Genomic DNA, 27,009 nt, shown 5'->3' on the forward strand with positions numbered 1-27,009 from the left:
ATCTCCACAAAGGCACGCACTTTTGCCCATTGATGTTTCCTCACCATCTAGAAGAGTGTCTGGCACATGGAAGTACTCAATACATATTTGTTGAATGAATGAACATGAATGTAGCTTAGTTGAAGAGATAAGACATACACATAAATAATAATTGTTTGGCAGAGCCTGCTGAAGGCAAAGAAATAGCTTCCAAAGTGCTGTGAGAATTCATGGGAGACTGCTTCTGAGGAGACCCCTTACTTTCTCCTCATTTTTGCCATAGTTTCTCGGTGTACCCAGTAGAAAAAGTTTTGTAGATCCACATTGCAGATCCTTATAGGAAAGACCCCGATTCCAGCATTATTACCTCATTAAATGCTAGCTGGAAGAAGACTGCAATCTGTAGTCCCACAAGTCTTCTTTCTTTCAGAAGTTCAGCTAAACTCTGATACTACCATACTAGTAACAATTTAGTACTTACTATGTGCTAGGTACCAATGTAGGTGCTTTATAAATATTAACTCATTCAATATAAATCTGGAGTAGCTGGTGACTCTTAAATGAGAATTATTGAGGATAGATTAAAGCCTTTGTTTAAGTTGTATTCAAACATTTGCTGGTATTAGTGGAACATTTAGAGGGGCACACTAAGGAATCAATGGAAGATGTAGTGGCCATGAAAGGAGCCTCTCAGTTCTCTGCAACGAATGTAATTGACCTATAGTTCTGAGATCCACTGCGTTTGTGCAAGAGACACTAAGACAGGTCAGTTCCTGGGAGACACGGGACTCTTCTGATGGGGCACTGACTTGGGGACTCCTTATTATCTTTGCTGAAAATTTCTTAGCACTGCACTTCCAGACATTATCTGTCCAGTCATCCTTCCTATCCTCTTTGCTCCACATGGGTAAGACCTGCATCAGGATCCGATGACTCAGCCTTCTTCGGTTCCCTTCCCATTTTCCCTCACGGATGTTTTCCTAATAAATCTCTTGCACCCACTAATCTCATCTTGCAATTCTGCAGGGTCCAAATTAACACAATACTAACTATGATCTATCTGATTTAGTGATGATAACAATGATAGCATTCTTTAAGTACCAAATGATTTATCTATGTCATCTCATTTTATCCTTACAATAACTTTTTGGGTATTTCATATTATAAATGAGAAAACCAACTAAGTGGATAATTAGCCATTTGAGTGGTTCACTTATCTAGTAAATGGCAATGAAAAGTCTGAATCACTCTGCTATAGTCTTAACAAATATCAATTGAGGCTCTTAGAGAATCATTATGTCCCCTGTAACATTTTCTTAAACCTCATGTGATATTTTGAGGTTAATGTGACCATTCATTGACCTGTCATAAGTCTATTATAATTTTTGCACTTTTTGCCCCCTCTTTTTAATTTGAATTAAATGGACATTTTAAAAAGACAGGCATAAATAGGTACAATTGGTGAGAAATGTTTTTCTTCTGCATAGTTCTTGACAAGTTAGCCATTTGCTCAGGTAAGCACACTCAGCAGCAGCCAGATGAAAATTATATTAATTAGCAATAAGAGTAAAGCCCTTCAATGGGATTTCCAGGTCTTGGCTTTGGGGTAGCAGTATAGTCTAGTGGATAAATCCATGGTCTATATTGAAATACATACTCTAACATTGGGCAAGTTAATTCAAAGATTGCTTCCTCATTTGAAAAATGGGAGCAAAAATAACTACATAGATTTTTATAAAAATAAGGATGCATGCTGTGTCTGCATATCACTTATTACCACTATGGTAGCAATTAGCAACAATCCATAATTTACAGTTGTTATTATGTGTTAATTTTCTTTGGTTCTTCTCCCTGCCTAAGCAACAAATAAGAAAAGAATGTAAATATATGTGAATATATATTGGATCAGTGATTTTCTGTTTTTTTTTTTTTTTTTCCAGACGGAGTTTTGCTCTTGTTGCCCAGGCTGGATTGCAATGGTGCGATCTTGGCTTGCCTCAACCTCTGCCTCCTGGGTTCAAACGATTCTCCTGCCTCAGCCTCCTAAGTAGCTGGGATTACAGGCATGCGCCACAACGCCTGGCTAATTTTTTGTATTTTTAGTAGAAGACGGGGTTTCTCCATGTTGGTCAGGCTGGTCTTGAACTCCCGACCTCAAGTGATCTGCCTGCCTTGGCCTCCCAAAGTGCTGGGATTACAGGCATGAGCCACTGTGCCTGGCAGGATCAGTGATTTTTCAAACTTTAGAGTGTATGAGAATTACCTGGAGGACTCATTAAAGTGGATTGCTGAGCCCTACCTCAGAGATACTGATCAAGTAGCTCAGAGATGCAGCTGGAGACATTGCAGGTCTCACAAGTTCCCCAGGTGCTACTGAGGCTGGGAATTGCAGGAGAGCCACTACTTTAAAATTATAAACCTCCACTTCCATCTAGTGGTTGAGTTACAAAATACAATGAATGTATGTTTTTAACACGCATTGTTTCATTTAATTCTCCTAACATTCCATAAAACAAGTACCGTCTTCACTTTACAAATGGTAAAACTGAGCTGTGAGGGTGATGAAGTAACCTGTCTAATGTTTTTCAGGTATCTGGAGATCTGATGATTAGCTCCAAGGCTGTCAGACTCCAAAGCCAAAGCTCTCAGTCAGTATGTTATCCTGTCTAAACATCCTTCAAATCACCTTCCTTGGTAATTCCACTTCTGAGGAAATAACCAGAAATACGGACAAAGAGAGATAGAAATATCTATTACAATGTGATTTATAATAGTGAAAATTCATAGGAAACTTTAAGTCCATCATCAAGGGAATGGTAATATAGGTATACTTCAAAATATTTCACAGACAACTGAAGTGAAATATCATGTGTTTTAAAATTGATGGAAATTGATAGACAATGTGAAGAGGAAAATGTAGGATTTTGCATAAAGGAGTGACTTTAAGAAAATTCCAGGCTGGGTGTGGTGGCTTATACCTGTAATCCCAGCACTTTGGGAGGCCGAGGCGGGCGGATCACAAGATCAGGAGATCGAGACCATCCTGGCTAACACGGTGAAATCCCATCTCTACTAAAAATACAAAAAATTAGCCGGGCGTGATGACGGGTGCCTGTAGTCCCAGCTACTCGGGAGGCTGAGGCAGGAGAATGGCCAGAACCCGGGAGGTGGAGCTTGCAGTGAGCCGAGATTGTGCCACTGCACTCCAGCCTGGGCGACAGAGTGAGATTCCCTCTCAAAAAAGAAAAAAAAAAAGAAAATTCCCTACACATACATGGGAAAAGACTTGAGAGAAATAGGCCAAAATGTTATTTTTTTGTTTCCTTTTACTTTTTAGTATAGAATGTTCCAAATATTCTACAAAGACTGTATATTTTATCATTAGAAAAGTGTTAATCATTATTAAACTTAATTAATACATTAATATTAATTTTGGTGAAATTCTAAATTTTTATTCATTTGCATAAGATAAAGAGACTGGTATGTACTTAGAATCTACTCTGTACTCAGCACAGTGCTATGAGGGCCACATAAGAAGAATAAGAACTGGGTCTCACTTTTTCAGTTTTCCTATTTCTTCTATAGGCAAAATTCACACAGGAAAAAATTAGCACACAGTATAAGACACATTTGTGATTAAATATTAAAGATCGGCTGGGCATGGTGGCTTACAACTGTAATTCCAGCACATGGGGAGGCTGAGGTGGGCAGATCACTTGAGGCCAGGAGTTCGAGAACAGCCAGGCCAAGATGACAAACCCCTGCTCTACTAAAAATACAAAAATTAGCTGGGCGTAGTGGCCCACGTCTGTAATCCCAGCTACTCAGGAGGCTGAGGCATGAGAATCGCTTGAACCAGGGAGGCGGAAGTTGCAGTGAGCTAAGATCACATCACTGCACTCCAGCCTGGGCAACAGAGCAAGACTGTCTCAAATAAATAAATAAATAAATAAATAAAATAAATAAATATTAAAGATCATGTACTGTGAGCCTTCAGGGAAGCTGGGTTGTTAGGGCTGGGGTAATCTTGGAGGAGATGTTAACTGAATGGGGCCTTCCCTGATGGAGAATAGAACCTTCTAGAACTACATGAGTCAAGCAATGAAAGAGGAAGAAGCATAACACAAATGTCAGAATAGAGATAGGATCAGCCTGTTCCTGTTTCTCTTTCTGTCTTGAATCTTTCACTTATATGCTTCATTTATACACATCCCCTCAAACTGGTGATAGTTTTTTCATTGGTCAAGACCTTTCTGTTCCTTCGCTGGTGAGTGTGAAATTGCCACTTATTTAAAGGGAGCAGCCCACCACTTTGCCACCCCTACCACTTTGCCACTTTGTCCACCAATTGGTTGAATCACTACCACCAGGGAGCATGTTAATACCTCAGAATGGTGGGCTCTGCTCCAGAGCTTCTGAATCAACACCTGCATTTTAACACAATCCACAATCATATACACATTAAAACTGGAATAATGCTGGTATGGCATGTGACACTGTCAGAAAACAGCCTGAATCCAGAGACAGCTGCCAGTGTGGTTTAACAGCTGAGGGATGGGACTGACAAGGTCTTCTCTGAACAAAATTTTCTTTTCTTTTTCTTTCTTTCTTTTTTTTTGAAATGGAGTCTCACTCTGTTGCCCAGGCTGGAGTGCAATGGCGCGATCTTGGCTCACTGCAACCTCTGCCTCCCGGGTTCAAGTGATTCTCCTGCCTCAGCCTCCCAAGTAGCTGGGATTACAGGGGCCGGCCACCATGCCTGGCTAATTTTTTAGCATTTTTAGTAGAGATGGGGTTTCACCATGTTGGCCAGGCTTGTCTCAAACTCCTGACCTCAGGTGATCCGCCCGCCTTGGCCTCCGAAAGTGCTGGGATTACAGGAGTGAGCCACTGCACCCAGCTGAGAAAAAAATATTTCACAGCAAATACTGTAATATTTTCTTAAAGCTAATGTGGCATTTTGAGGTTAGTGCAACCAATTCATTAACCTGTCATAAATCTATTATAATGCTTGAACTTTTTGCCCTCTCTTTTTAATTTGAATTAAGTGGGTGACATTTTTAAAAGGCAAGCATAAATAAGTACCATTGGTGAGAAATGTTTTCCTTCTGGACAGTTCTTGACAAGTTAGCCATTTGCCCAAGTAAGCATACTTAGCATCAGCCAGATAAAATTATATTAATTAGCAATAAGAGTAAAGCTGGTGGCCGGGTGTGGTGGCTCACGCCTGTAATCCCAGCACTTTGGGAGGCCGAGATGGGTCCATCGCCTGAGGTTGGGAGTTGGAGACCAGCCTGACCAACATGGAGAAACCCTGTCTCTACTAAAAATACAAAATTAGTTGGGTGTGTTGGCCCATGCCTGTAATCCCAGCTACTCACTGGAGAGGCTGAGGCAGGAGAATCGCTTGAACCCGGGAGGCGGAGGTTGCGGTGAGCCGAGATCCCGCCACTGTACTCCAGCCTGGGCATCAAGAGCAAAACTCCGTCTCAAAAACAAAACAAAACAAAACAAAACAAACAAACAAATAAAAAAAGTAAAGTCAGCCAGTCGTGGTGGCTCATACCTGTAATCCCAGCACTTTGGGAGGCCGAGGCGGGCAGATCACGAGGTCAAGAGATCGAGACCCTCCTGGCCAACATGGTGAAACCCCCTCTCTACTGAAAATACAAAAATTAGCTGGGTGTGGTGGTACATGTAGTCCCAGCTACTTGGGAGGCTGAGGCAGGAGAATTGCCTGAATCCAGGAGGCGGAGGTTGCAATGAGCCCAGATAGTGCCACTGCACTCCAGCTTGTCTCAAAAAAAAAAAAAAAAAAAAAAAAAAAAAAGAGAGAGAGAGTAAAGCCAAGTAAGCACATTCAGCATCAGCCAGATAAAAATTATATTCATCAGCAATAGGAGTAGAGCTTTATATAGTGCAGAAAGGAATGAGATAAGGTTATTTGGATAAGCTCAGAGGTAATTACTGGTCAAGCTCTGATGAGGCACAGAAACGGAAGTTGCTGGGTGTTCAGGTGGATGAAATGGCATCATGAGTGCACAGGACCTTGCCTGGGATGTGAAGGGATCCTGAGAATAGCTTTATCTATTTCACAATTATATCTTTGTCAAATTACAGATCAGCTTCCTCTTTGCCTCTTCATTTGAAAATTTTTCATCTGCCAGCATGGAATTTTTCTTGTTACCAGTTGAATCCTATTTCTAAATCAAAGCAAGAAGAAAAGTTTCATGGCTGATGTTATTGGACTAGGGGTGAGGTGGAGCCACACGGAAGTGCATGTGGACAAAAACTAATGCTATATTTTATTGTGAAATGGTGAACGTCTATTTTCCATTGAGTAAAGTTTTCTTCCAACTTTTGATTGGGCAGTTGGGACAGAGCTGTTGATTTTTGAAGTCCAACGTTTCTGGTTTCTTTTTTAGTTATTAGAAATGAAGTTTGGTTTCCTGAAGTCAAGATGAATCTTTTTTAGTTTCCTTAAGGTCATGATTGAAGGCGACTGGGGTAAATGAGGGAAGAGGAAACAAGTGGTCAGAGATACGTCTGAGTAATGTTAATAATACAAATAACTCAAAGGTCATTACTTCTGCATTTTCTTTAAAGGTGTATAAAGTTAAGATGCTGATGTGAGTGACCGAAGTGAAACATGTTATCTACATGTTTAGGTGCTCCAAAAAGTCAGAGAAGACTCCATGCTAATGGCTACTAGGTTGTTTACGGAGGTCTGGCTTGGCTCTACATTTTGTCATCCCACTTTGCTTCCTGTGTCAGGTGAGGAAATGCAAGATTTCCCCCAGGCACCTGGATTAATACCCAACCATCCTTTAGAGAAGTTTATTGTAGGCTGTGCATATAAAGCAGATGTGTGTCAACCTTGCTGGATTATCTCTTGTGTTTATAATCCTCACATTTTTTTCTTCTTTACCTTATCAACTAAAGATATCATAGACTATATCCAGCTAGTTTAGAATCAGCAGATGACCACTAGATGTAGGAACTCATAATAGAAGTGTAGTAGTAGTGGTAGGGTTCGGATGCTAAGACAAGGGGGTTACTTTTGGAGCCTCCCATATCCACCAGGTGCACCTTAACTTTAGAGCAGACTTTAAAGGCTTTATCAATAACTTAGCAAGAGCATACAGAATAATTGATTTCTTTACTGTATGGAACTCATATCTGGTATCCAGGCTTGCAAATGCATACCTGTGCTGATGACATCAAGAGTTTTCTGGGCCGGGCATGGTGCTCACGCCTATAATCCCAGCACTTTGGGAGGCTGAGGTGGATGGATCACTTGAGGTCAGGAGTTCGAGACCAGCCTGACCAACATGATGAAACCCTGTCTCTATTAAAAATACAAGAATTAGCCATGCCTGGTGGCACACATTTGTAATCTCAGCTACTCAGGAGGCTGAGGCATGAGAATTGTTTCAACTCAGGAGGTGGAGGTTGCAGTGAGCTGAGATGGCGCCACTGCACTCCAGCCTGGGCAACAGAGCAAGACTCTGTCTCAAAACAAACAAAAAAAAAAAAAGAAAGAAAACAGTTATTTTCTGGAGAGACGTTTTCCCTTCTTTTTACTGTGTGTTTTCAAATTCAAAATATGTGTTCTTTTGGTCACACTATACATTTTTAGAAAAAATATTTACTTATGCTCAAGATAGCTTGGGAGTGTTACACTTTACTTTTTACATTTTACATTGCAGCGATCTCAGATGGTAGTTTAAGCAGCAGTGTCTCATAAATTCAGATATGTCAATATATCTGCCAAAACAATTATGTGAACCCATACATTTTGGTGAAATGTGAAGTGAGTATCTTGTAATGAAAGTACTCATATTGAGATTTCAAAAAAATCATTTGGAAAAATAAACTAGTGAAACAATAACATTTTTATTTTGAAAGGATAATTCTTAAAAGACAATTTTATACATAATAAATTAATGAATTTTTCAATGTGTGATTAAAATATAAAACTGGCCAGGGGGAGGGGAATGTAAGCACTAGGGGATGGCCTGGATAATCTACCTCTAAGATCCCTTCTAACGCTGAAATTCTATGATGGAAATGTTGCTGAATATATAAAGCTACGGAGTGGTGGCTCATTCAGCATCCTAGACAGTCACCTTTCAGGAAAAGCAGACTACGGTGTTTTCATGGGAGTGTTGAAAGTCATTAAAAAATCAATTGATATATATTTATTGGGTAGCTTCTATGTTCAAGACACTGTGCTAGGTACTTCAGAAGATTCAAGGGCAAGATTCCTTTTCCCAGGAAGTTTTCAACGTTGTGTTTCCCCAAATTTTTGAGACCCTGTTATGAAATCTGCCCCTGAGAATTTATCCTAAGAAATCTCTTAAAGTTATAAAGTATGTTTTTAGGCAATTCTGAGACTTTTTTCCTGCTCTAGGCAAGGGATATCCAGATAATAGGCCAACATGTTATTAATAATAATAATAATCCCTGATGTATTATAAGCAAGGCATATAGACATATCCACTTTTCAAAATAATTTACACAATTTATTCAAGATACCAAGAAAGAGTGTCTGTAAGTAATTCTGCATGGACATGAAGAATGTTAGTAGTAGCACATACTGGTAGAATCCCTTATGCTGAACTAGTAAAAAAAAAACAACTAAACATTGAGTTTTTATTTAAGACAGTGTTTCCCAAAATGTCTTCTACAGATCCTGCGGATTATGAATTGGCAGTGTATGGCAAGTCCTAGTCTTTTTTCCTGGATGTGCAGTCTCAGAGCGGCAGTTTCTTCAGTTCCTCATTCTCCATCTTCCTAAGCCTTTGCCCTAGGCTGCTAGTTCTGGGTATCCTGCCTTCCCTTATCCTTAAATATGTCTCTCTAACTGAACTGTGTCTACTTGGTAGAGACCCTAAGATAACTAAAAACAAAGTAGCTATCAGTGTCTACCATTTCCAAAATATATTCTATAATGATGGTTAAGCTGGGTCAAGAAAAAATTAGGGTACGATTTGGAGAGTGGATACAAAAAGGAAGAGAGTGACATGCAGTCTTAAGATGAAAATGGTGTAACAGGGAAAAAGATAAATTGAAGGGAAGAAAGGAGTCAGAGAGGAGAGGGATTAGTTGACAAGTGGTACACTGGGAGACCAAACAGGTAGGTGGGAAGAGAGGAAGACATAATGGAGGAGGTAGACATAAAGAAGAGACAAGTAATGGTTAAAGTAGCTAGCTTAATATGTAAGAAGTGATATATAGAGAGAAAAAGATGAGGAATAGAAAGCTAAATACAGAATGGTTGAGGGAGACAGAAAAGAAGGAAGAAAGCTAAGAAAAAGAAATGATAAAGGTAAAGAGAGTGGCAGTTGAAGAAAAAAAATGCTTGAAGAGAATATTGAGTAGGAAAAAAACCTGACAAGATCAACACAAGAAAAAAATGTACAGTGCATCAGGACTATACTGATGTGTGGCTCTCCATATGTAGAATGGAAAGTTAATCTGCCTTTCAGTCTTGAAAAATCAATTTTGCAAGTATGGAACTTTGAGAGGAAAAGAAGTCATCAAGCAAAAGGAAACTAACTCAGACAAGTGACTTCCAAGTTTCAAGGCAGGGATGGTTATGGCCTTCTTGCTTTTTTAAGGTCTGCACTAATCTGTGAAAGTGCTAGATCTGGTGATCCCCAGAGGCCTAATCTCAGCTCCACCTGGGTTGCTACTCCTATTGCTGAGAGGGGAGAAAACTTAAGGATCACCAAGACAGTCAGATACTTAATTAAGTCTTGGGGAAAAAATTTGGGGAACCATTGGTATAGAATGTCAGTGATTTCTCTTTCCCCAAGAATGCTTGGTTGAGATAACCCCTAGGTCTGAAGTAGTAAGCAGTCTTGTACCTGGTCCTGTACATTGGTCCCTCTTTGAAGGAATTCAAATGGACTATGTTCATCTGCATCAAGTGGGTCTACATTTATACTCTTAAATTGTTCCTCAGTAGCTAACTCAACCAATGTGTTAGGATTTTCAGTAGGCATAATTGAATCCCTATCAAATGGGCTTTGCCTTCCACTGCTAGATGGAGTTCCAGTGGTGGAAGAGTGATGCTTTGCTAATTTGGAGCCAAAGCATGGCAAATGCAGAATGCTAGATGGTTTTTGTTGCTGCCTCTCACTCTCATTTTCTTGGACTTGACTTTGGATGCCTTCTGGATTGGAGCCTTCATCAGGTGTACCAATAACAAGCTGCTCAGGAGTAAGGTCAACAGTTCTTTCACTGAGCTGATTGTCTTCCAAAATTTGTTCCAGAATGTTGTTCCCATCTCCTCCAAGATCATTTTTGAGACAAGGTGTATTCTTTGATTGAAGGGAACTGGCTTCAGGAAAGGGCATAATTCCCTTTTGGCCCAGTTGATTCTTTACAGAACATGGTGTGTTCCTCCTCAGAGTGGACACATCATCTCTAAAAGGGTTTTGGCTTTCCCTCTTCTCTGAGCTGTTTCTTTGGCCTGGTAGGATGCTTGTTGGGGAGATGATATGTCTTGTCTGCTTGGTATGACTACCTTCTGTATACAGAGGACTGGTGTCTTGGTTCTCCCCAGGTGCAAGACCATAAGATGGAGTGTAGTCTTGTAGAGCTAGTGGATTGTCCTTGGGCCCTGTGGAGCTACCAGCACAGCAAGAGCCTCGCTGGCTTAGGTGAAATAAATGTGCTTCTTTTTGACCTGATGGGTAACTTTTTGGGATGAAGTCAGGGAAAGATGAATGTTCTCTCTCTGGAGAATTCGTCCTAGTTATTTGCATGCCATAGTTCACATTCTCACCTTCATGCCATATTGGATTTTTCTGAAGCCCAGCTGGGGTGTTACTGGAATAGGGCTGGTTACCTTTCTGGTCTGGTGGCCTAGCTGGGGCTTTTTGTAAATGTGTTGCCTGATCCCAGATATTTCTGTTAAAATATGGCCTTCTTTCTTTCTGCCCTTGGGCTTGTATCCTGTGGTCCCAGGAATTCCGTGAAGGAAATAGAGTGCTTTCTTCTGGTCCAGCGGCATTATTAACATAGTAGCCCCTGCTGTCTATAGGTGGTGACATAGTAGGAGCTGTATTATATGATGGAAAATTCTCATCCGGGCTCCATGGGTAGAATTCACTATAATAAAAATCCTCCCTTGGTTTTGATGGATTATCTAAAGAATAGGGAAGATATTCCCTTGGCTGATTTGAGGTATATTGTTCACCTTCATAGTGCCTAACTGTTGGGCCTCCTTTGAAGCTCAACTCTTCACCCCATCTATTTTGTCCAGGAAAGACTTCATCTCCAGTTGGATCAGTTGGGTCCTCTTCATTATAAGGGACTGTCTCCTTCTGGTCTGGGGTATTTATGGGGTAGAGTGGACTTTCTTTTTGCCCCATAGTATTGGGAGAATCATCTCTCTCATCCCATGTATTGCTTCTAAAGTATGGTGAGTTTTCCCTGGGATCATATGGGTTATATTCAGGGTAGAAAATACTTCCTCTAGAACCATCAGAAGGATGGGGTAAATGTTCTTCTTGCCTCCCTGCATCTTCCTTAAAAGGTGGAGAGATTTCTTGGTGGTCCCAAGTATTTCTTCCAGCAGGAAAATGTTCTTTTGCAGGAGAAGGGATTTCCTCAGGGTATACAGCAGGCTGATATGAGCGGTGCTTTAATTCTGGCTGATTAGTTTCTGATTCATATGGCATCCTTCTTGGCCATAAAACAATCCCTTTGGGCAAATTCTGGCTTTGGGTTTGTCCATCAGAATTTGGGACTTTTCTGGAATCTCCTCTTGGGTAATAGGAGTTTTCATGTTGATCAACAGAATTAAAATTTGGGACTGGCATATAACCCTCAGAGTGAGGCAGTTTATAATTTGATTTATTAACTTCATACTGTTGAGAGTTTCTCCAGGGGCTGGTTGGATTCTTTGTAGGAACTATTATTTGTTCTTTTGGACCCAGGGGCTTCTCCCTTGGATTTTGGATTTTTTCATTGGGAACAACAGGGCCATGTTTGGGACCCAGTGGGGGAACATTAGTTCCTACAGGGTGTTTATTTGGCCCCTGAGGCTTTCTTCTGAGATTTGCTGGATTTCCTGCATAATTGGGAAAATTGCCTCTTGAAGTAGAAGGGTAAGCTTTGTGATAAACTGGATTTCCTGGACGAGCTACTTGTTTACTTTGCCAAGCAAAGGAGTTCCACCGAGGACCCCTTTGAAATTGTTGATTTCTGTAAAAATGCCCATTCCGTCTGTGCCCCATGACAGTACCAGTGAGATACCACTGTCTTCCTGAAGGAAAATTTCTTATATTAGGATTTGGATGATTTTCACGAATATTTGGCTGACTTGGTCTCCATGGGATTTGACTTCCTGGCCCTCCCTGGCCTGAAGCGTTGACTGCAGGGAGTGGGCCAATCCCATTTTGAGCTGGAGGGTTGTTCCCAGTGTTTAGTCCTGGGGTACTGTTTCCTGTGGGGCTGGTGTCATTTCCTCCCTGACTCCCTTTAGGATTTGGTTGGGTAGAATTCGTCTCAGTGACTGTTGAATTAACTGTGGGTTCTGTGCCTGGACTTTCTGCTTTAGGAGGATCTTCTTCTTTGGGTTTTTCAAAATCTTGTTCAAACATTTCTTCTGAATAATAAGGAGGGCGACCCCCAAAGCCATGATATCCAAAATATCCAAAGTAAGGATTCTGTAGGAAAGAAAATGGAAATCAATAATTACCCTTTGTTTCCCACCATGGTGTTGTTTGGAATTTTTTAGTATAACAGGGAAATCTTATCAGCCACATGTTTCTTTTAACATCATTAGCTTTACTTTCTTTCAATTTGATTCTTTCTTCATTTCCATGACCATACAATTTCTGGTTCTCTCTCCTGGTATTTTTTTCTGACCACTGCTCAGCTTTCTCTTTTTAGGCCTTATACATCTGAGGGTTTTTGTTTGTTTGTTTTGTTTTTAATGATTTCATCCTCCATCCTCCTAATTTTTCTGTTCTGTTTTTACATACCTCTTTTAAGAATTCTATTGCGCCTGTAATCCCAGCACTTTGGGAGGCCGAAGCAGGCGGACCACGAGGTCAGGAGTTCGAGACCATCCTGGCCAACATGGTGAAACCCTGTCTCTACTAAAAATACAAAAATTAGCTGGGCATGGTTGTGCATGCGCCTGTAGTCCTAGTTACTCAGGAGGCTGAGGCAGGAGAATCGCCTGAACCCAGGAGGTGGAGGTTGCAATGAGCCCAGATCGTGCCACTGCATTCCAGCGTGGTGACAGCGAGACTCCATCTCAAAAAAAATAAAACAAAAATAAAAAAATAAAAGAAAGAAAGAAAGAAAAAAAAAAGAATTCTGTTGCATCAGCCCATGCTTTCAGTAGGCATACATTGCTAACAACTCCCAAAGGCATAATTCTAACCCACAACACTCTCACCCAAGGTTGAGGCAGCAAAACATCTCCACTAAAGATTTCATGAGTACCTCCAACTGAATGCACCCAGAACTGGGCTCATCTCCTGCGAAATCTCCTCCTCCAATGTTCTATATTTAAGCAACATTCACCACTATCTGTACAGTTTCTCAAGTTTCTGCTCTCTCTTAGTACTCCAGACTATTAATAATCAGGTCCTATAAAATCTAAACTTTCATCCTTATTCCCATTTCCTTAATCCACAGTACCCCTGAAGTGTTACAGTAGTTTTCTTACTGGCTACTCTGGATGCAGTCCTGCTTTCCTTTAATCTTGCTTCTGCACTGCCATCAGAGTAGTAGAGGCTGAGAGTGGGTATATGGAAATTTGGCCCCTTTCCTCTTTAAATTTGTATTTAAAATTCTCCTTTACAAAATAAACTCTAAATCCCTTAACATAACATCAAAGCAGTACAACATGCCGCTAAACAGTGGGGCTCTAGATAGATGTGCATTAAAATCCCCATTCCACCAGTATTAGTACTATGACTCTGGGCTAACCTTGGTTTATTCATTTGTAATATGGAGATGATAATAAAATAACGTCTACCTCATAGGTTGTCATGAGGGCCAAATGAGGCAAAATAAGTACAGCTCAGTGCCTGGTACTTAGTAAGTGCCTAATAAGTGTTATATATTATATAATAATAATACAATTTTTTATAATAATCTGGGCTATAACTATTACATTCAGCCTCATTTCCTCCCCTTTGCACTTTATGCAGTTGCAAATGACAACTACTCTGAATTCTCTGGGTTCTCTATTCTTTTTATGTTTCAGTGCCTTTGCATATGGCTTATTCATATTAAAACTTCTTCCATGGACACATTTATTCCTCCTGGCAAATTTGACTCATGCTTCAGAGCTCAGTTTGACTTCTACCTTCTGTGTCTTGACTTCCATGGGCAGAATTAGGTCCTATTCCTAGGAGTCCACAGCAGTACAGATTTCTGTCATCACAATCATCCCACTGAATTTCAGTTTCCTATTTTCCTGGGATTCTTCCATTTAATTCTCCCATGTGAAGGTTTTGAATGAAAACATTATGCTTCTCATCCTTGTTTTCCAGTACCGAGGAGAGTGGGATGTTCTTAATACATTTTCATTTAATGAATGATTTAATCATCACGAACTCAGTCAGTATGTTAGACATTTGTGTGGCATTTAGATCATTTGATTTTTCTTTTTAAAACAAATGCAATATAAAGAAAAAGTGTTTTAATCCCCATTTGTGGATGGAGATGAGAAAGACAGGCAAAGAAATATCTCCCAAGATCATGCAGGAAATCAGGTAGTGCCCTCAAGAGGTAGAATACAGACATCTTAGTTTTTGAGACAGGGTTTTTCTCTGTTGCCCAGGCTGGAGTGCAGTGGCAAGATCAGGACTCACTGCAGCCTTGACTTCCCAGGCTAAAGTGATCCTCCCACTTCAGCCTCCTGAGTAGCTGGGACCACAGACGCATGCCACCACGTTCGCCTAACATTTATTTTATTCTCCCTATGTTGCCCAGGCTGGTCTTGAAATCCTGGGCTTAAGTGATCCTCCTGTCTCAGCCTCTCAAAGTGTTGGGATTACAGGTGTGAGCCATTGTGCCTATCTAAATTCAGATTTCTTTCCTTTTTTGGTTTTTGAGACTGAGTCTCGCTCTGTTGCCTAGGCTAGAGTGCAATGCTGTGATCTCAGTTCACTGCAACCTTCCCCTCCTAGGTTCAAGCGATTCTTCTGCCTCAGGCTCCACAGTAGCTGGGATTACAGGCCAGCACTACCACACCCGGCTAATTTTTGTATACTTAGTAGAGACGGGATTTCACGATGTTGGCCAGGCTGGTCTCAAACTCCTTACCTCAAGTGATCCATCTGCCTCAGCCTCCCAAAGTGCTGGGATTACAGGTGTGAGCCACCCGTGCCTGGCCTAAATACGGGCTTCTTAAAGCCTATGGTAACTGCTTGGATCTTTCTGCTTCCTTTCTTATGTTACTCATATGAAAATTAGAAGTGCCAGTTTCTAGGTTGCATACAATTATCTGAATCATTTTTATTTGGGGTTATTTCATGATATATTTGAGAGCGCCTTATACCATTACTGACACAGTAATCTTCAATGTTATTTTAAGAACAATCTCTGCCAGTTGTGGTGGCTCACGCCTGTAATCTCAGCACTTTGGGAGGCTGAGGTGGCTAGACCACTTGAGGCCAGGAGTTCGATACCAGTCTGGTCAACATGGTGAAACCCCATCTCTACAAAAATACAAAAATTAGCCAGGTGTGATGGCACACACCTGTAATCTCAGCTACTCGGGAGGCTGAGGTATGAGAATTGAATTGCTTGAACCCAGAAGGTGGAGGTTGCAGTGAGCCGAGATCGTGCCACTGCACTCCAGCCTGGGTGACAGAGCAAGACTCTGTCTTACAAAAAAAAAAAAAAAAAAAAGATAAAAAATGAAAGAAAAGAAAAAACAGAAATTGGCAGTCATTGCAGGGACTGAACAGAGGAGCAACAAGATTAGACTTGTTTTCACAGGGTCACTCTGGCTGCCATGCTAACAATAGATTGTGGGAGATGAAAAGACTTACTTACAAAATGTGTATATACATAATCTTAAAGCTGAAAGGGACCTCTTAGAGCAGGTAACGCCAACCTCTCTTTTGTTTGAGATAGTCTCGCTCTGTTACCCAGGCTGGAGTGCAGTGGTGCTATGGCTCACTGCAACCTCCATCCCCAAGGCTCAAGTGATCTCCCACCTGTCTCAGAAAAAAAAAAAAAGAACAATCTGTCCCCCACTCCCCAGTCAAGCTATTAAGTTACCACAGTTCACTGAGGACATATCACATATTTAGGGAAAAAGAAGTAAGCTCCAGGGGGGTGGGGTGCTATGCCACAATCACTAAAATGACTTTTTAGATGACATAGCGCTGGAATATTAAGAGTATATCACTCTGTGATATACATTTGGTTCTTCTCCTAGTGTGGTATAGTAAAAAGGCCATTGAGCAGAGTAACAGAAGACTTGAGTTCTGGGTTCAGTTTATCCAGTAACTTAAAAGTGAAATTGAGTAGTAATTGATCTTTTCTTGGCTTCAATTTATTTGTATTACTATAATCAGGAAGTTAGATATCACTTAATTTCCTCTTGAGGATAACATTCTAAGAAACTCTTACTTCTTTCTCTGTTTATCACTGTCTGGAGTCCAGCATCAATCTTTGGACCACTGGCTTGATTTGTTTCACTTTTTTATTTTCTAAAAATCACGGAAGCTTGAGCTACAGGTTCATGTGTTGGATTTTAACTTTCTTATTAGAGGCGGATAAAAAAGCAGGGGCGAATGGATTGTAATTTCTAGTGGAGAATATAGTTTTACTTGTACTTACCCCCCCTTCTTCGTTGCTGACTGGTGGGCGTCCATAACCTGGCGGCGGTAACCTCTGAGAAGTGAAAAACACAGTGAACACAGGAGAAAACCACTTTCGATGCCGCCATTTGCTTGTAAGACTCAGAGTGTCTAAAAATAGCTCAAGTCAATGATTGAGCTCAGTTAGTACTCTGAGCTTTTCGCGTTTGAATTATTAGCTCTCACAGTCCAGCTGCTAAGAATTATGTTCTAACAGTGAATACTGGTAAATACAAAGGCTTCAGCTGGATCCTAGATTATCCTACTTAAAACACTGTATGGCTGCATCTCCTGGCAATCCTCCTTACCACCTCTAACACTCAAAAACACACCCTCCACAACCCCCAACAAACACACACCATGCACACACATACAGAGAGAGAGGGTGAGAGAGAAATTTGAGTGCTGTTAGAATCCAAGTATCCATATTAGAACATCTAATAATAGAGATTAAGTAACGATGTTATTTTTAAAATGTGGCTTCGTGTTTAGGGAGACAAACTGCAAACGGACAATCCTTGGATTATTACTATGATATTTTTATTTGACTTAAGTTAATTCTCCTAATCAAACTTGGAGGCTGAGTTTCTGCCTCTCAAGTTTTATGTAGATAAGATTAATAGTTACTTCAGCATGAGAATCATGTTTATCTGTTTTTAAAATCTTTACCTTGTACTGCCTTAATTTCCTTAGTTCAGCATAGCCAGTAAAAGGAAGTCACTCTTTTAGGGAGGAGAAATGTAAGGAACTCTTACTCCTTAAAATGAATTGTTCCTCATTGATAAAAAGCCTTCTTGGTTATAGAGTTGTAGACAAGGAAAACCTATGTCATAGCTGAATGAACAGTCAACAAATATTTCCTGTTGTTTTGTTTGTTTAGCAGCAACTGGCCATTAACTTTTCTTTAGTTCAAAAATTTTATTTTGCCATTCGTATTTTTAATGCCTATGATGCAATTTCAATATTATCTTTTATTTTAATGATTTTAAACGTTTAAGATTCTTTGAGGCTTCTTGTAAATAATATTTTGCAAGATTCTTTTTTTTTTTTGAGACAGAGTCTCGCTCTGTCACCTAGGCTGGAGTGCAATGGCACGATCTCAGCTCACTGCAACCTCTGCTTCCTGGGTTCAAGCGAGTCTACTGCCTCAGCTTCCTGAATATCTGGGATTACAGGTGCCTGCCATCACGACCAGCTAATTTTTGTATTTTTAGTAGAGACAGGGTTTCACCTTGTTGGTCAGGCTGGTCTCGAACTCCTGACCTCAGGTGATCTGCCTGCCTTGGCTTCCCAAAGTGCTGGGATTACAGGCGTGCACCACCATGCCTGGCAAATTTTTGTATTTTTAGCAGAGATGGGGTTTCACCATGTTGGCCAGGCTGGTTTTGAGCTCCTGACCTCAAGTGATCACCCACCTTGTCCTCCCAAAGTGCTGGGATTACAGACGTGAGCCACCTTGCCTAGCCCCAAGATTCTTTATAATGATATATCTGTGGCTAGAAACAGTAAGATAGGGTGAAAATGTCTTTGTCTAATCATGGCTTACCCTATGGTTTTCAAACTCCATTTTGTCCTGTGTCCCAGTTTCCCCATTACATTAAATGAAGATAATTTGTGTGTTTTTTTTAAACTTTCTTAAGGATGTGGGGAAATAGTAATGAAGTAGTACAACCTTTTAAAATTAATTTATTAGCTGAGTTATTAGTATCTGGTGATTTAGGTTGTATTTATGTCACCAATTTGTCTGAGTATGAAATTCAAAAAATTCTCCATTCTTTTTCTGCATGATTACTGATGTGCTGGTTTTGTTTCATACCATCTACTGATTGGTATATGGTATTCCATTAGAATGTATGAATTTATATTAATTTAAATTATAACATACTAATATTATTTTTCACTTATAGTGTAAAGAAAAAAAAATTCTCACCTGTGGAATTTGCCATGGTGGTTGTTGATAGGGGAATAGCCCATTTCCAAATGGTGGGAATGCCTAGAGAGAAAGAAAGAATCAGAGCGATGTGGTATTGAAAAGAATACATAAAAAAATGAAGGAAACTAACTAAATACAATGGAAACTTGGGAGTCTACATCTCCCTTTGCATTAAACTGTGTGTTTTTTATAGGGCAAAGACGATAATGATAATAACAATTAGTATTATTGGACACACATTCCAGGCTCTGTGCTGAGCATTTTATATTGTTAAACTCAGTTCATCCTCATATAACCATAGAAGATATAAACTATTACCATTCCCATTTTACTAAGAACATGAAGTTCAGAGAAGTTTGGTCACTTGCCCAAAATCTCATTGCTCGTAAATGATTGAAGCCAGGATTCCAATCCAGGAGTGTCTTTTCATTCAATTTTGTACGCCCTACATCTGTAATAGTGTCTGATAATAAGTGTTAACTGACCAAAAGCCAGTATTTTCTTTTTATTTTTTTGAGACAGAGTCTTGCTCTGTTGCCCAGGCTGGAGTGCAGTGGCGTGATCTTGGCTCACTGCAACCTCTGCCTGCCAGGTTCAAGCGATTCTCCTGCCTCAGTCTCTTGAATAGCTGGGATTACAGGCGTGCACCACCAAGCCCAGCTACTTTTTGTATTTTTAGTAGAGACAGGGTTTCACCATGTTGGCCAGGCTGGTCTCGAACTCCTGACCTCAGGTGATCCGCCTACCTTGGCCTCCCAAAGTGTTGGGATTACAGGTGTGAGCCACCGTGCCCGGCCTAAAAGCCAGTATTTTTGAAGCTCCCTCCACACTGGATGAGATCTTGAGAAACCATTTGCACATCTTCTTACCTTATGTCATACTAGTACCGGAAGCCATGTTAATTTAAGAGCAATATTTTAGAGCATCAAAGCACAGATCTGGATGAAACTTGGAAACCATTTAGTTTACTCATGGGGAAACTGGAACCTAGAAAGGTGAAGTAACTTGTTCAATATCATATGACTAATAAGGACCACGCATAGGACTTGAACCTTTGATTCTCGACTGTTAGATTAGTGCTCATATTATTATACCATATTGTCTCTGTAATTTAAAAGGAGCTTTTAAAAGGCAACAGTATTTGGGTAATTTAAACCAAACAAGATTGGAGTTGACTTGCCATGCAGTTTTGGATGCATGTCAAAACAAACATTGGTATTGCAACAGAGTACCTGTATTGAAGTGTGTATGTGGGGGTGGCACGGCCCTCCAAATCTCTCCGAGGCCATTTACAGATATGGAATTTTTCTGTGCAAGTCTCACCTGAGGTGGCTGAGCTTCCTCTTCGGGCTGAGCTGGAGTATGTGATGGCTGCTTCAAAGGCCGCTTTTGTGGTGGCTTTTTTGATGGAATCTGGTTGAGTTTCTGGGTTTCTTGGGTCTGATCAGTCTTGTTATGACGTTTGGGTGCTGAGGATTTCCGTGGGTGCCATGTGTTGGGTGGTGGCTGAGGCCACATGGGCATCTGGTACTGTGGAAATTGCTGAGGGAGACCGTTTCCAAAGAAAGGCCCCAGGTGTGCCATCTGAAAGGGTAGCAAATAATAGTGAAATCATAATAGAGCTGAGATTCAGGCTCTCTCCATCCTCTAATGTCAGCCTCTAAAACTCAGCCAAAGAGCTTAAAAGTCCTGTGGAACTTAACTATGGAAGCTTCAAGACCTTTCGTTAGAATTTCCTTACACATTGTCTTACAGAATGAACTTCAGTCTTCTAGAAAGCCAAACAACCAAAACAAACCAAAAGGCAGAATTAGGTGGGAAATCTCAGTTTAAGAGTTTGACTGATGATTTTCTAACTCTGAAACCCTAACTCAGGTCGGAAGTATACAAGTCAGGTTACAGAAGATTTAATGTCGTATTCAGAACCCATGTGATTTGTTATAAGGCTGGATGAAGAAGAGAAAAAACAAAAATAAGATAAGGGAAGTGAGACTGTAAAGCAAAAAATAAAAAACAAGAAAAAAAGGAAAAGAGAGGATAAAAATTCAGTCTGTGTAAACACACTTATATGGTGTCTATGTTTCTTGGTTACAGGTGGATCCTCATTAAATCTATTTTTATTATCGGAATTGCCACAATTACAAGGTTGGGCAGGGAAGCAAAAGTAGTTATAATCTAAAAATGTTAATTTAGAAATTTATGATAATTTATAAAAATGCTAATTTCTAAATTTATGATAATTTATGAATGATCAGTCTTGCAACATCAGTTCTCATTCAAATATTTCCTCCCTGGTTTAACACCTGTCTCTATCCCCAGTCTTCATTAATTAGTCTCTTGCTATCTATTGGATGATGTACCCACGCTTTGTGGATTGATGAAATTCAAAATTGCAAATATTGCACTAAGACACAGGATTTAATGACAACTAAGTTGGTAAAAATTTCAAATCACAGGCAAAGTCACTAAAACTAAAAACAAGGGTATGAAAAAGTTGAGCCAATCAAAAGTCGAGGAAGAGAAAATTTACAATGATTATTTTAGGCAAAGAGCTTTAAAAGAGAATGACTTGGATAAAAAGGGTTACAAAAAAATGGATGTAGTCCTTGATTTCCCCCTCAAAATGGCCCTCATGATCATTCCACGGAAATCAAAGGTGATGTATAGTGTCACTGTGCTAACATACAATTTTACCAGAAAAATTGTGCCAAAGAACCACCTGATACTTGATTTGTCTGTTCTGACAATTAGCATACAATGACAAGAATAACCTATATTTATTTAAATAACATAAAACTTGCTTCATAAATGTAGTGTTATCTTTCAAGATAATCCAAGTAAAATTTACCCCCCACCAATACTTACTATGTTATTTTTATTGTCATTATTTGTGACATCTTATGTGATATTTTCCCAGAACCATCTTTTCTTGACTATACATTTGAGACTCAGTCTCAAATAAATAGCATTTCTAATTAATAATTATTTTGATTTACATGAAAGAACAATAGTAATGAATAAGAAGAAAATTTGGTGTGAGAGGATGGGGCAATAATTTTTCCACCTTGAAACTTTTGTAATGATTACATTATACTTAAAACATGTGGATTGGTGTCTCTATTGGCTAAGGCAAACTTTATAATGGAGTTATCTAGATAAACAAGAAATCATCAGAAATAACATAAAGAAAAACTTACATGTGGGCCGTTCATAAAGTTGAATTGATTATACCGCATCATCTGCAACCAAAGGAATCCATTAATGTGATACAAAGTGAAACTTTTATTAAATCAATGCACAAATCGTAAGAAATCAGTAAAATTTCTTTTTTTAACCTTAGAACTTCCCAGTGTAAAAATTTCTGATTTTAATGCACAACAGTCATATTACCTTTTACTACTTATGCTTGAATTTTAAGTAAGTATACAATTAAAGAAGCTTCTCAGGCACTTTAACTTTTAAGTCAGAATTTTATTTTGAGAAGAATCAATAAAGAATCATAGAAAATAAAAATCTGGTCTACTGTAAAGTTTTTGAATGTTCTGTTCTATTCTTTTAGAGTTCAGGATTTGAGAACATGAGAATTATGTGACAAGATGATTCATCTTTCTGATATGTATTGAATTTGATTAATGATCTGGGATATGAGTCATGTGAAAGATATTTCTGTTTTTAAGCATCTACCTTCTAATAACCCTTGGTACAACTGGTCACTTTTGCTACCTAAAAAACTTAGCAGATAAGGTAGCATCAACTAGATTTTAACACAAATCCACATTTACCTTGAAAAGGAACACTGAAGTACATAGGTAGGCTGATGGCTGGGGAAATTACTACTTTGCCTCGATTTGAGAGTTTAAGACTTTCAACTCTCCCTTTTTTTACCTCTTTCATAAGAAATATTATATATCAGACAATTTTCCAATATTCTCCTTTTTAGTAAACGTGTAGGATAGGACTCTGGATAACTTCTCCTCTGAGATTGAACATACATACCTCCTCACTTTTACTGCTAAATCCAGGCATTCGGGGCATGTGCATCTGGAAGTAAGAGAATGTCAGTGACAAATGCAGAACATCAGTTGAAATAAGCTCAGCAATTGTTCTAAGCTATGCAACGATGGAACACAAAGAGAAGAGCTAACATTTAAAAAATACTCACTGGCATAGCAACAGAATTACCAAGAAGCCCTAGAAAGACCAGGAGAATCTTCATTTTTCCTTTTGGTGCCTAGAATAAAAAATTGATTTTTATTTTTGGTCTGTGAAATAAGTATGCTTAGGGCACTCTGCACTTATCTAGGTACTAGCCTGCTTGTCTGTCAAGGAGAGTATGGAAATGGATGGGGCCCCTGCTGCCATTTTAATTTTATGTCTAGAAACTATTAGATAGTTATCACCTGGTACTTTTCAAGCTGCCAAAAGAGTCAGATTAAAAGGAAATATAAGAGTGTGTGTGTGAGAGAGAGAGACAGGGAAAGAGAGAGAGACAGAGAGAGAGAGAGAAAGAGAGAGATTTCATAGCACCAGAATGTGAAAATTAGAAATTAGGAGGTTATCCCCAAAATAGGAATATTGATGGGTTTGAGTTTCTAGTTACTAGTTGATTTATAAAGGAATAGTGATGTCCAACTACATTCATTGTACAGAATAATCTCAGTTTCAAGGAGGGCACACTCCAAAATCAAAACTTTGTGCTACTTTCTAAGATATTATAGATAATATTCTGTAATTATTTTGATTTACATGAAATCATTTACATGAAAGAACAATAGTAACGAATAAGAAGAAAATTTGGTGTGAGAGGATGGGGCAATAATTTTTCCACCTTGAAACTTTTGTTAGAGACTAAGTAAACTGGAATATTCAGAATCTTATTTTTTTCCTGGTTTCCTCTATTGTTCCTATTATTATTACTATTATTATCATCATCACTTCCTTTAAAAATCACTTATGTGGCCAGGCGTGGTGGCTCACGCCTTAATCCCAGCACTTTGGGAGGCTGAGGGGGGCGGATCCCCTTGAGGTCAGGAGCTCGAGACCAGCTGAGCCAACATGGTGAAACTTTGTCTCTGCTAAAAATACAAAAATTAGCCGGGTGTGATGTCTCACACCTGTAATACCAGCCACTCGGGAGGCTGAGGCAGGAGAATCGCTTGAACCCAGGAGGAGGAGGTTGCAGTGAGCCAAGATCGTGCCATTGCACTCCAGCCTGGGCGACAGAGTGAGACTCTGTCTCAAAAAAAAAAAAAAAAATCACTTATGCTCTAAGATGGTTAGGAAAATAGGAAGAAGTAGGAAATAGGCAGAATAGTAAATTTATCTCTTTATTAGATACCTTGATTAAACATATAGACTTATGTATGAAGTTTGGAGACTGTTTTTGACGGGGTTCATTCATTTATCCCACTCTAGTTAATTATGAAAGACTTGTAAAATTAAGTCTTGTATTTACATCTTCGAACAAGGTTTATTCTGAAACATTTACTTGAGTAAGTTCTTAAGAAAACTTTCTATTTGCATATACAATAGAGGAAAATAAAAGGTTTTAATCAGAATGATTCATTTTCATCGTATATCAGATATAGCCCATTTCCTAGCAGAGTAACCAACATGTAGACACCCAGTTGTTGTTCATTCCTTTCGTTCTTTCTTCCTTTTCTGGACATAAAATCTATCTGGCATAATTGGAGACAATGCTCACCCTTCTGTTTACTTCCTATAGGAGCAACATAAATGACGCTTTAGCATTTTTATAATGGACATTTTCCTAAATTGGGGGTGTAATCAGTTATCTTTCATATATTAGAAAAATTGGCAGAATGTAATTAAACAAAGGAAGCAGTAGTATGTAAATACCTTTCCTACTATTTAAAGATTTTCAGAGTTAGAACATCATAGAGAATGAAAAATAACAGCTGAATCTAAGTGTGTTTAGTATAGGTTACAACAATATGTGGAAACTAACAAAGAGAATACTGGTGAAAGCTTTCTTTGCTAAATGTTTCTAAGATTATGGCCCAAGATTTGAGGGTGCTTCTGGATGGTTAATTTCTGCCTTGCTTAATCATTCATCTCATCTCTCTAGTGGCTGTCACAGTGATTCTTGATAATATATGTAGCCTTTATATTTGCAAATAGAAAACTCATTTTCTCTTTTGTAAAATTAATATATTATGTTAGATGACTGAGATCCCTTCCATCTCTAACAGTTAGTGATTAAAGTCTATAATTAGTTATTTTTTGAGTTGAAAGTAACACTCATAATGATTGCCACAAAGTACAATGACTGTGTAAGTTCTTCTTCCATTCCATCTGTGAAAGCAGATGCTCTTTAATTCTTCTGATACATTTCAGTAGCATTTGGCCCTCTCAAGTGTATTTCTGACAGTATCTAGTTTGAGAACATGTATGTATTGGCAAAAATAAACAAAAGTACTCACCAAGTTATCTAGTTCAGGAAAAGAGGTTCCAAGCCTGCACCGAAGCACCAACATTTTTTTCAGCAAAATTTTTATAAGCCTTTAAGAAAAATACAGCTTTAACCTGAGAAGAAACTAAAATATAGAAAGGGAACAAATAAATGAATAGCAAAGCTTCAGTTCTAAGGCAGCACATGCCATGTTGATTATTTTATCCAGTCATACCTGTATTAGGGGGCCACAAAATCAAGTTTAATCTTCTGTTGCTTTAAAAGTAGGATGAAAGCTAAATCAGAGAGGAATTGACACAGGCACTGTATTTTGAGATACTTCTAGGGCAATGTTGACAAAACTAGACTTCACTATGGGGAAATGTACAAAGTCACAGTAGTAAAGGAGGTCTAAGAAGGCTGGAAAAAGCTTACAAGAAAAACAAATACACCAAATAAACCAAGGAGTTTAAAGTTTTATCAGAAGATTAGTCTGCATACAACGATTATACAACCAACAACAAGGAATGCAATAAGGAGAATTAACCGACATCTATGAATTAAATTCATTATCTGACACTAAATGTAATTTATGTTGATAATCTCTAATACTCACCCAATGCCAATTAGAAGCTGTAATATATAAAAAATAATTTTTACTTGAACTTTGTTAGCTTGCCTTTGAAATATATTCTTAATGGTCTATAGTGGAAATAACTACAAATTGCTGAAGCCAGGGAGATCTCAAGGAGTAAGACACATTTATTTCTTAATAAGAAAACAAAAATTCTTCACTCAGATATCATGTTCAGTATCAAAAAGACTCAAAATAAAAAGATTCCTCCTTGTCAGAAAGCTTGGCACAGCAAGGTTCCATTTAAGCACTGTTGTAGACCTGCATAACCAATCAGCTTTGAGGAAAATGGTTTTGCCATCACAAGAGTTCAAGGTAAAAAACACACATCGAATTTAAAATTTAGAATGTGTTATTATAGCAGCTGTCAAGTCTCTTATTACGTATAATAACAGTCCAGGAAAATGAGCTTACAGCAGTAAGATTTAGAAGATGCTTCCCTTGGTGAATTTGGCTTTCAAGGCATAGAAACTATGTTTATAACAAAGATATTTCAGGAACAAAGGTGAATATGTATGCTGTTAACTGTACGCTATTGTCATAAGTCAGTTGCCTTCATCAAAAGGCAGGCTAATATATATATTTACTTAATATACATTTTATATGTAATTAAAATGAACTGGAATGTTATATCCATGGATGAAAACTCAGTGACTTGATTTAATTTGTATTACATAAGGCTAGCAGGACATAGTGTTCTTTTTGAAGTTAAATATAATCCAGTCACTGGGGATTCAGAATTTTAGATGAGTTGGGTACAATGGCAAATGAACTCTCAGCTATCATGATAATACAACTTAATGAAAATAGGACTTGAGGAATTCACCGAAGTGGTTATGTTATGGATTTTTTTCCTGAAATCTGACTTTCCATGATAAAGATTCCACTTTCAAATAGATGGGCCAATTATACTTTTAATTGACAGGAGCAAGCTTTGCTATCTTTGCTTAACTTGGATTCTCCTGTTCTCTTATGGCTTCACAAGAAAAAACATTTGTTGTGGTGATGTTTGCTTATTTTAATGTTGGGATTTAAAAACCAAGAATGAATGAATTTGATGGCAAAACCTGGTTCCTACTTGGTATGATTGTGTATATAAGTTAATCCAGTGGTTGCCCATGGTGCTGTTCGTCCAAGGACAGAGAAGTGTTGTGTCATTCCTTTTGGGCCAAATAACATTGTATTTCTTAGTGCCTCCCTG

General features: G+C 38.9%; 1 protein-coding gene across 1 annotated transcript; it reads right to left on the reverse strand.

The window, feature by feature from the left end:
• Positions 1-7,856: 7,856 nt before the first annotated feature.
• Positions 7,857-26,011, reverse strand: ENAM (enamelin). The gene is made up of 9 exons (XM_032150699.1): positions 25,791-26,011; positions 25,206-25,319; positions 22,925-22,993; positions 22,759-22,803; positions 21,960-22,001; positions 20,086-20,346; positions 18,760-18,822; positions 16,810-16,863; positions 7,857-12,662 (listed from the first exon to the last, which is right to left on the reverse strand). Exons 2-9 carry the CDS (start codon positions 25,257-25,259, stop codon positions 9,822-9,824), a joined length of 3,429 nt encoding a protein of 1,142 aa, XP_032006590.1. The 5' UTR covers positions 25,260-25,319; positions 25,791-26,011; the 3' UTR covers positions 7,857-9,821.
• Between the last annotated feature and the right edge of the window lie 998 nt (positions 26,012-27,009).

This window comes from Hylobates moloch, unplaced genomic scaffold (assembly GCF_009828535.3).
Source record: "Hylobates moloch isolate HMO894 unplaced genomic scaffold, HMol_V3 SCAFFOLD_2, whole genome shotgun sequence".
Lineage (NCBI taxonomy): Eukaryota > Metazoa > Chordata > Mammalia > Primates > Hylobatidae > Hylobates > Hylobates moloch.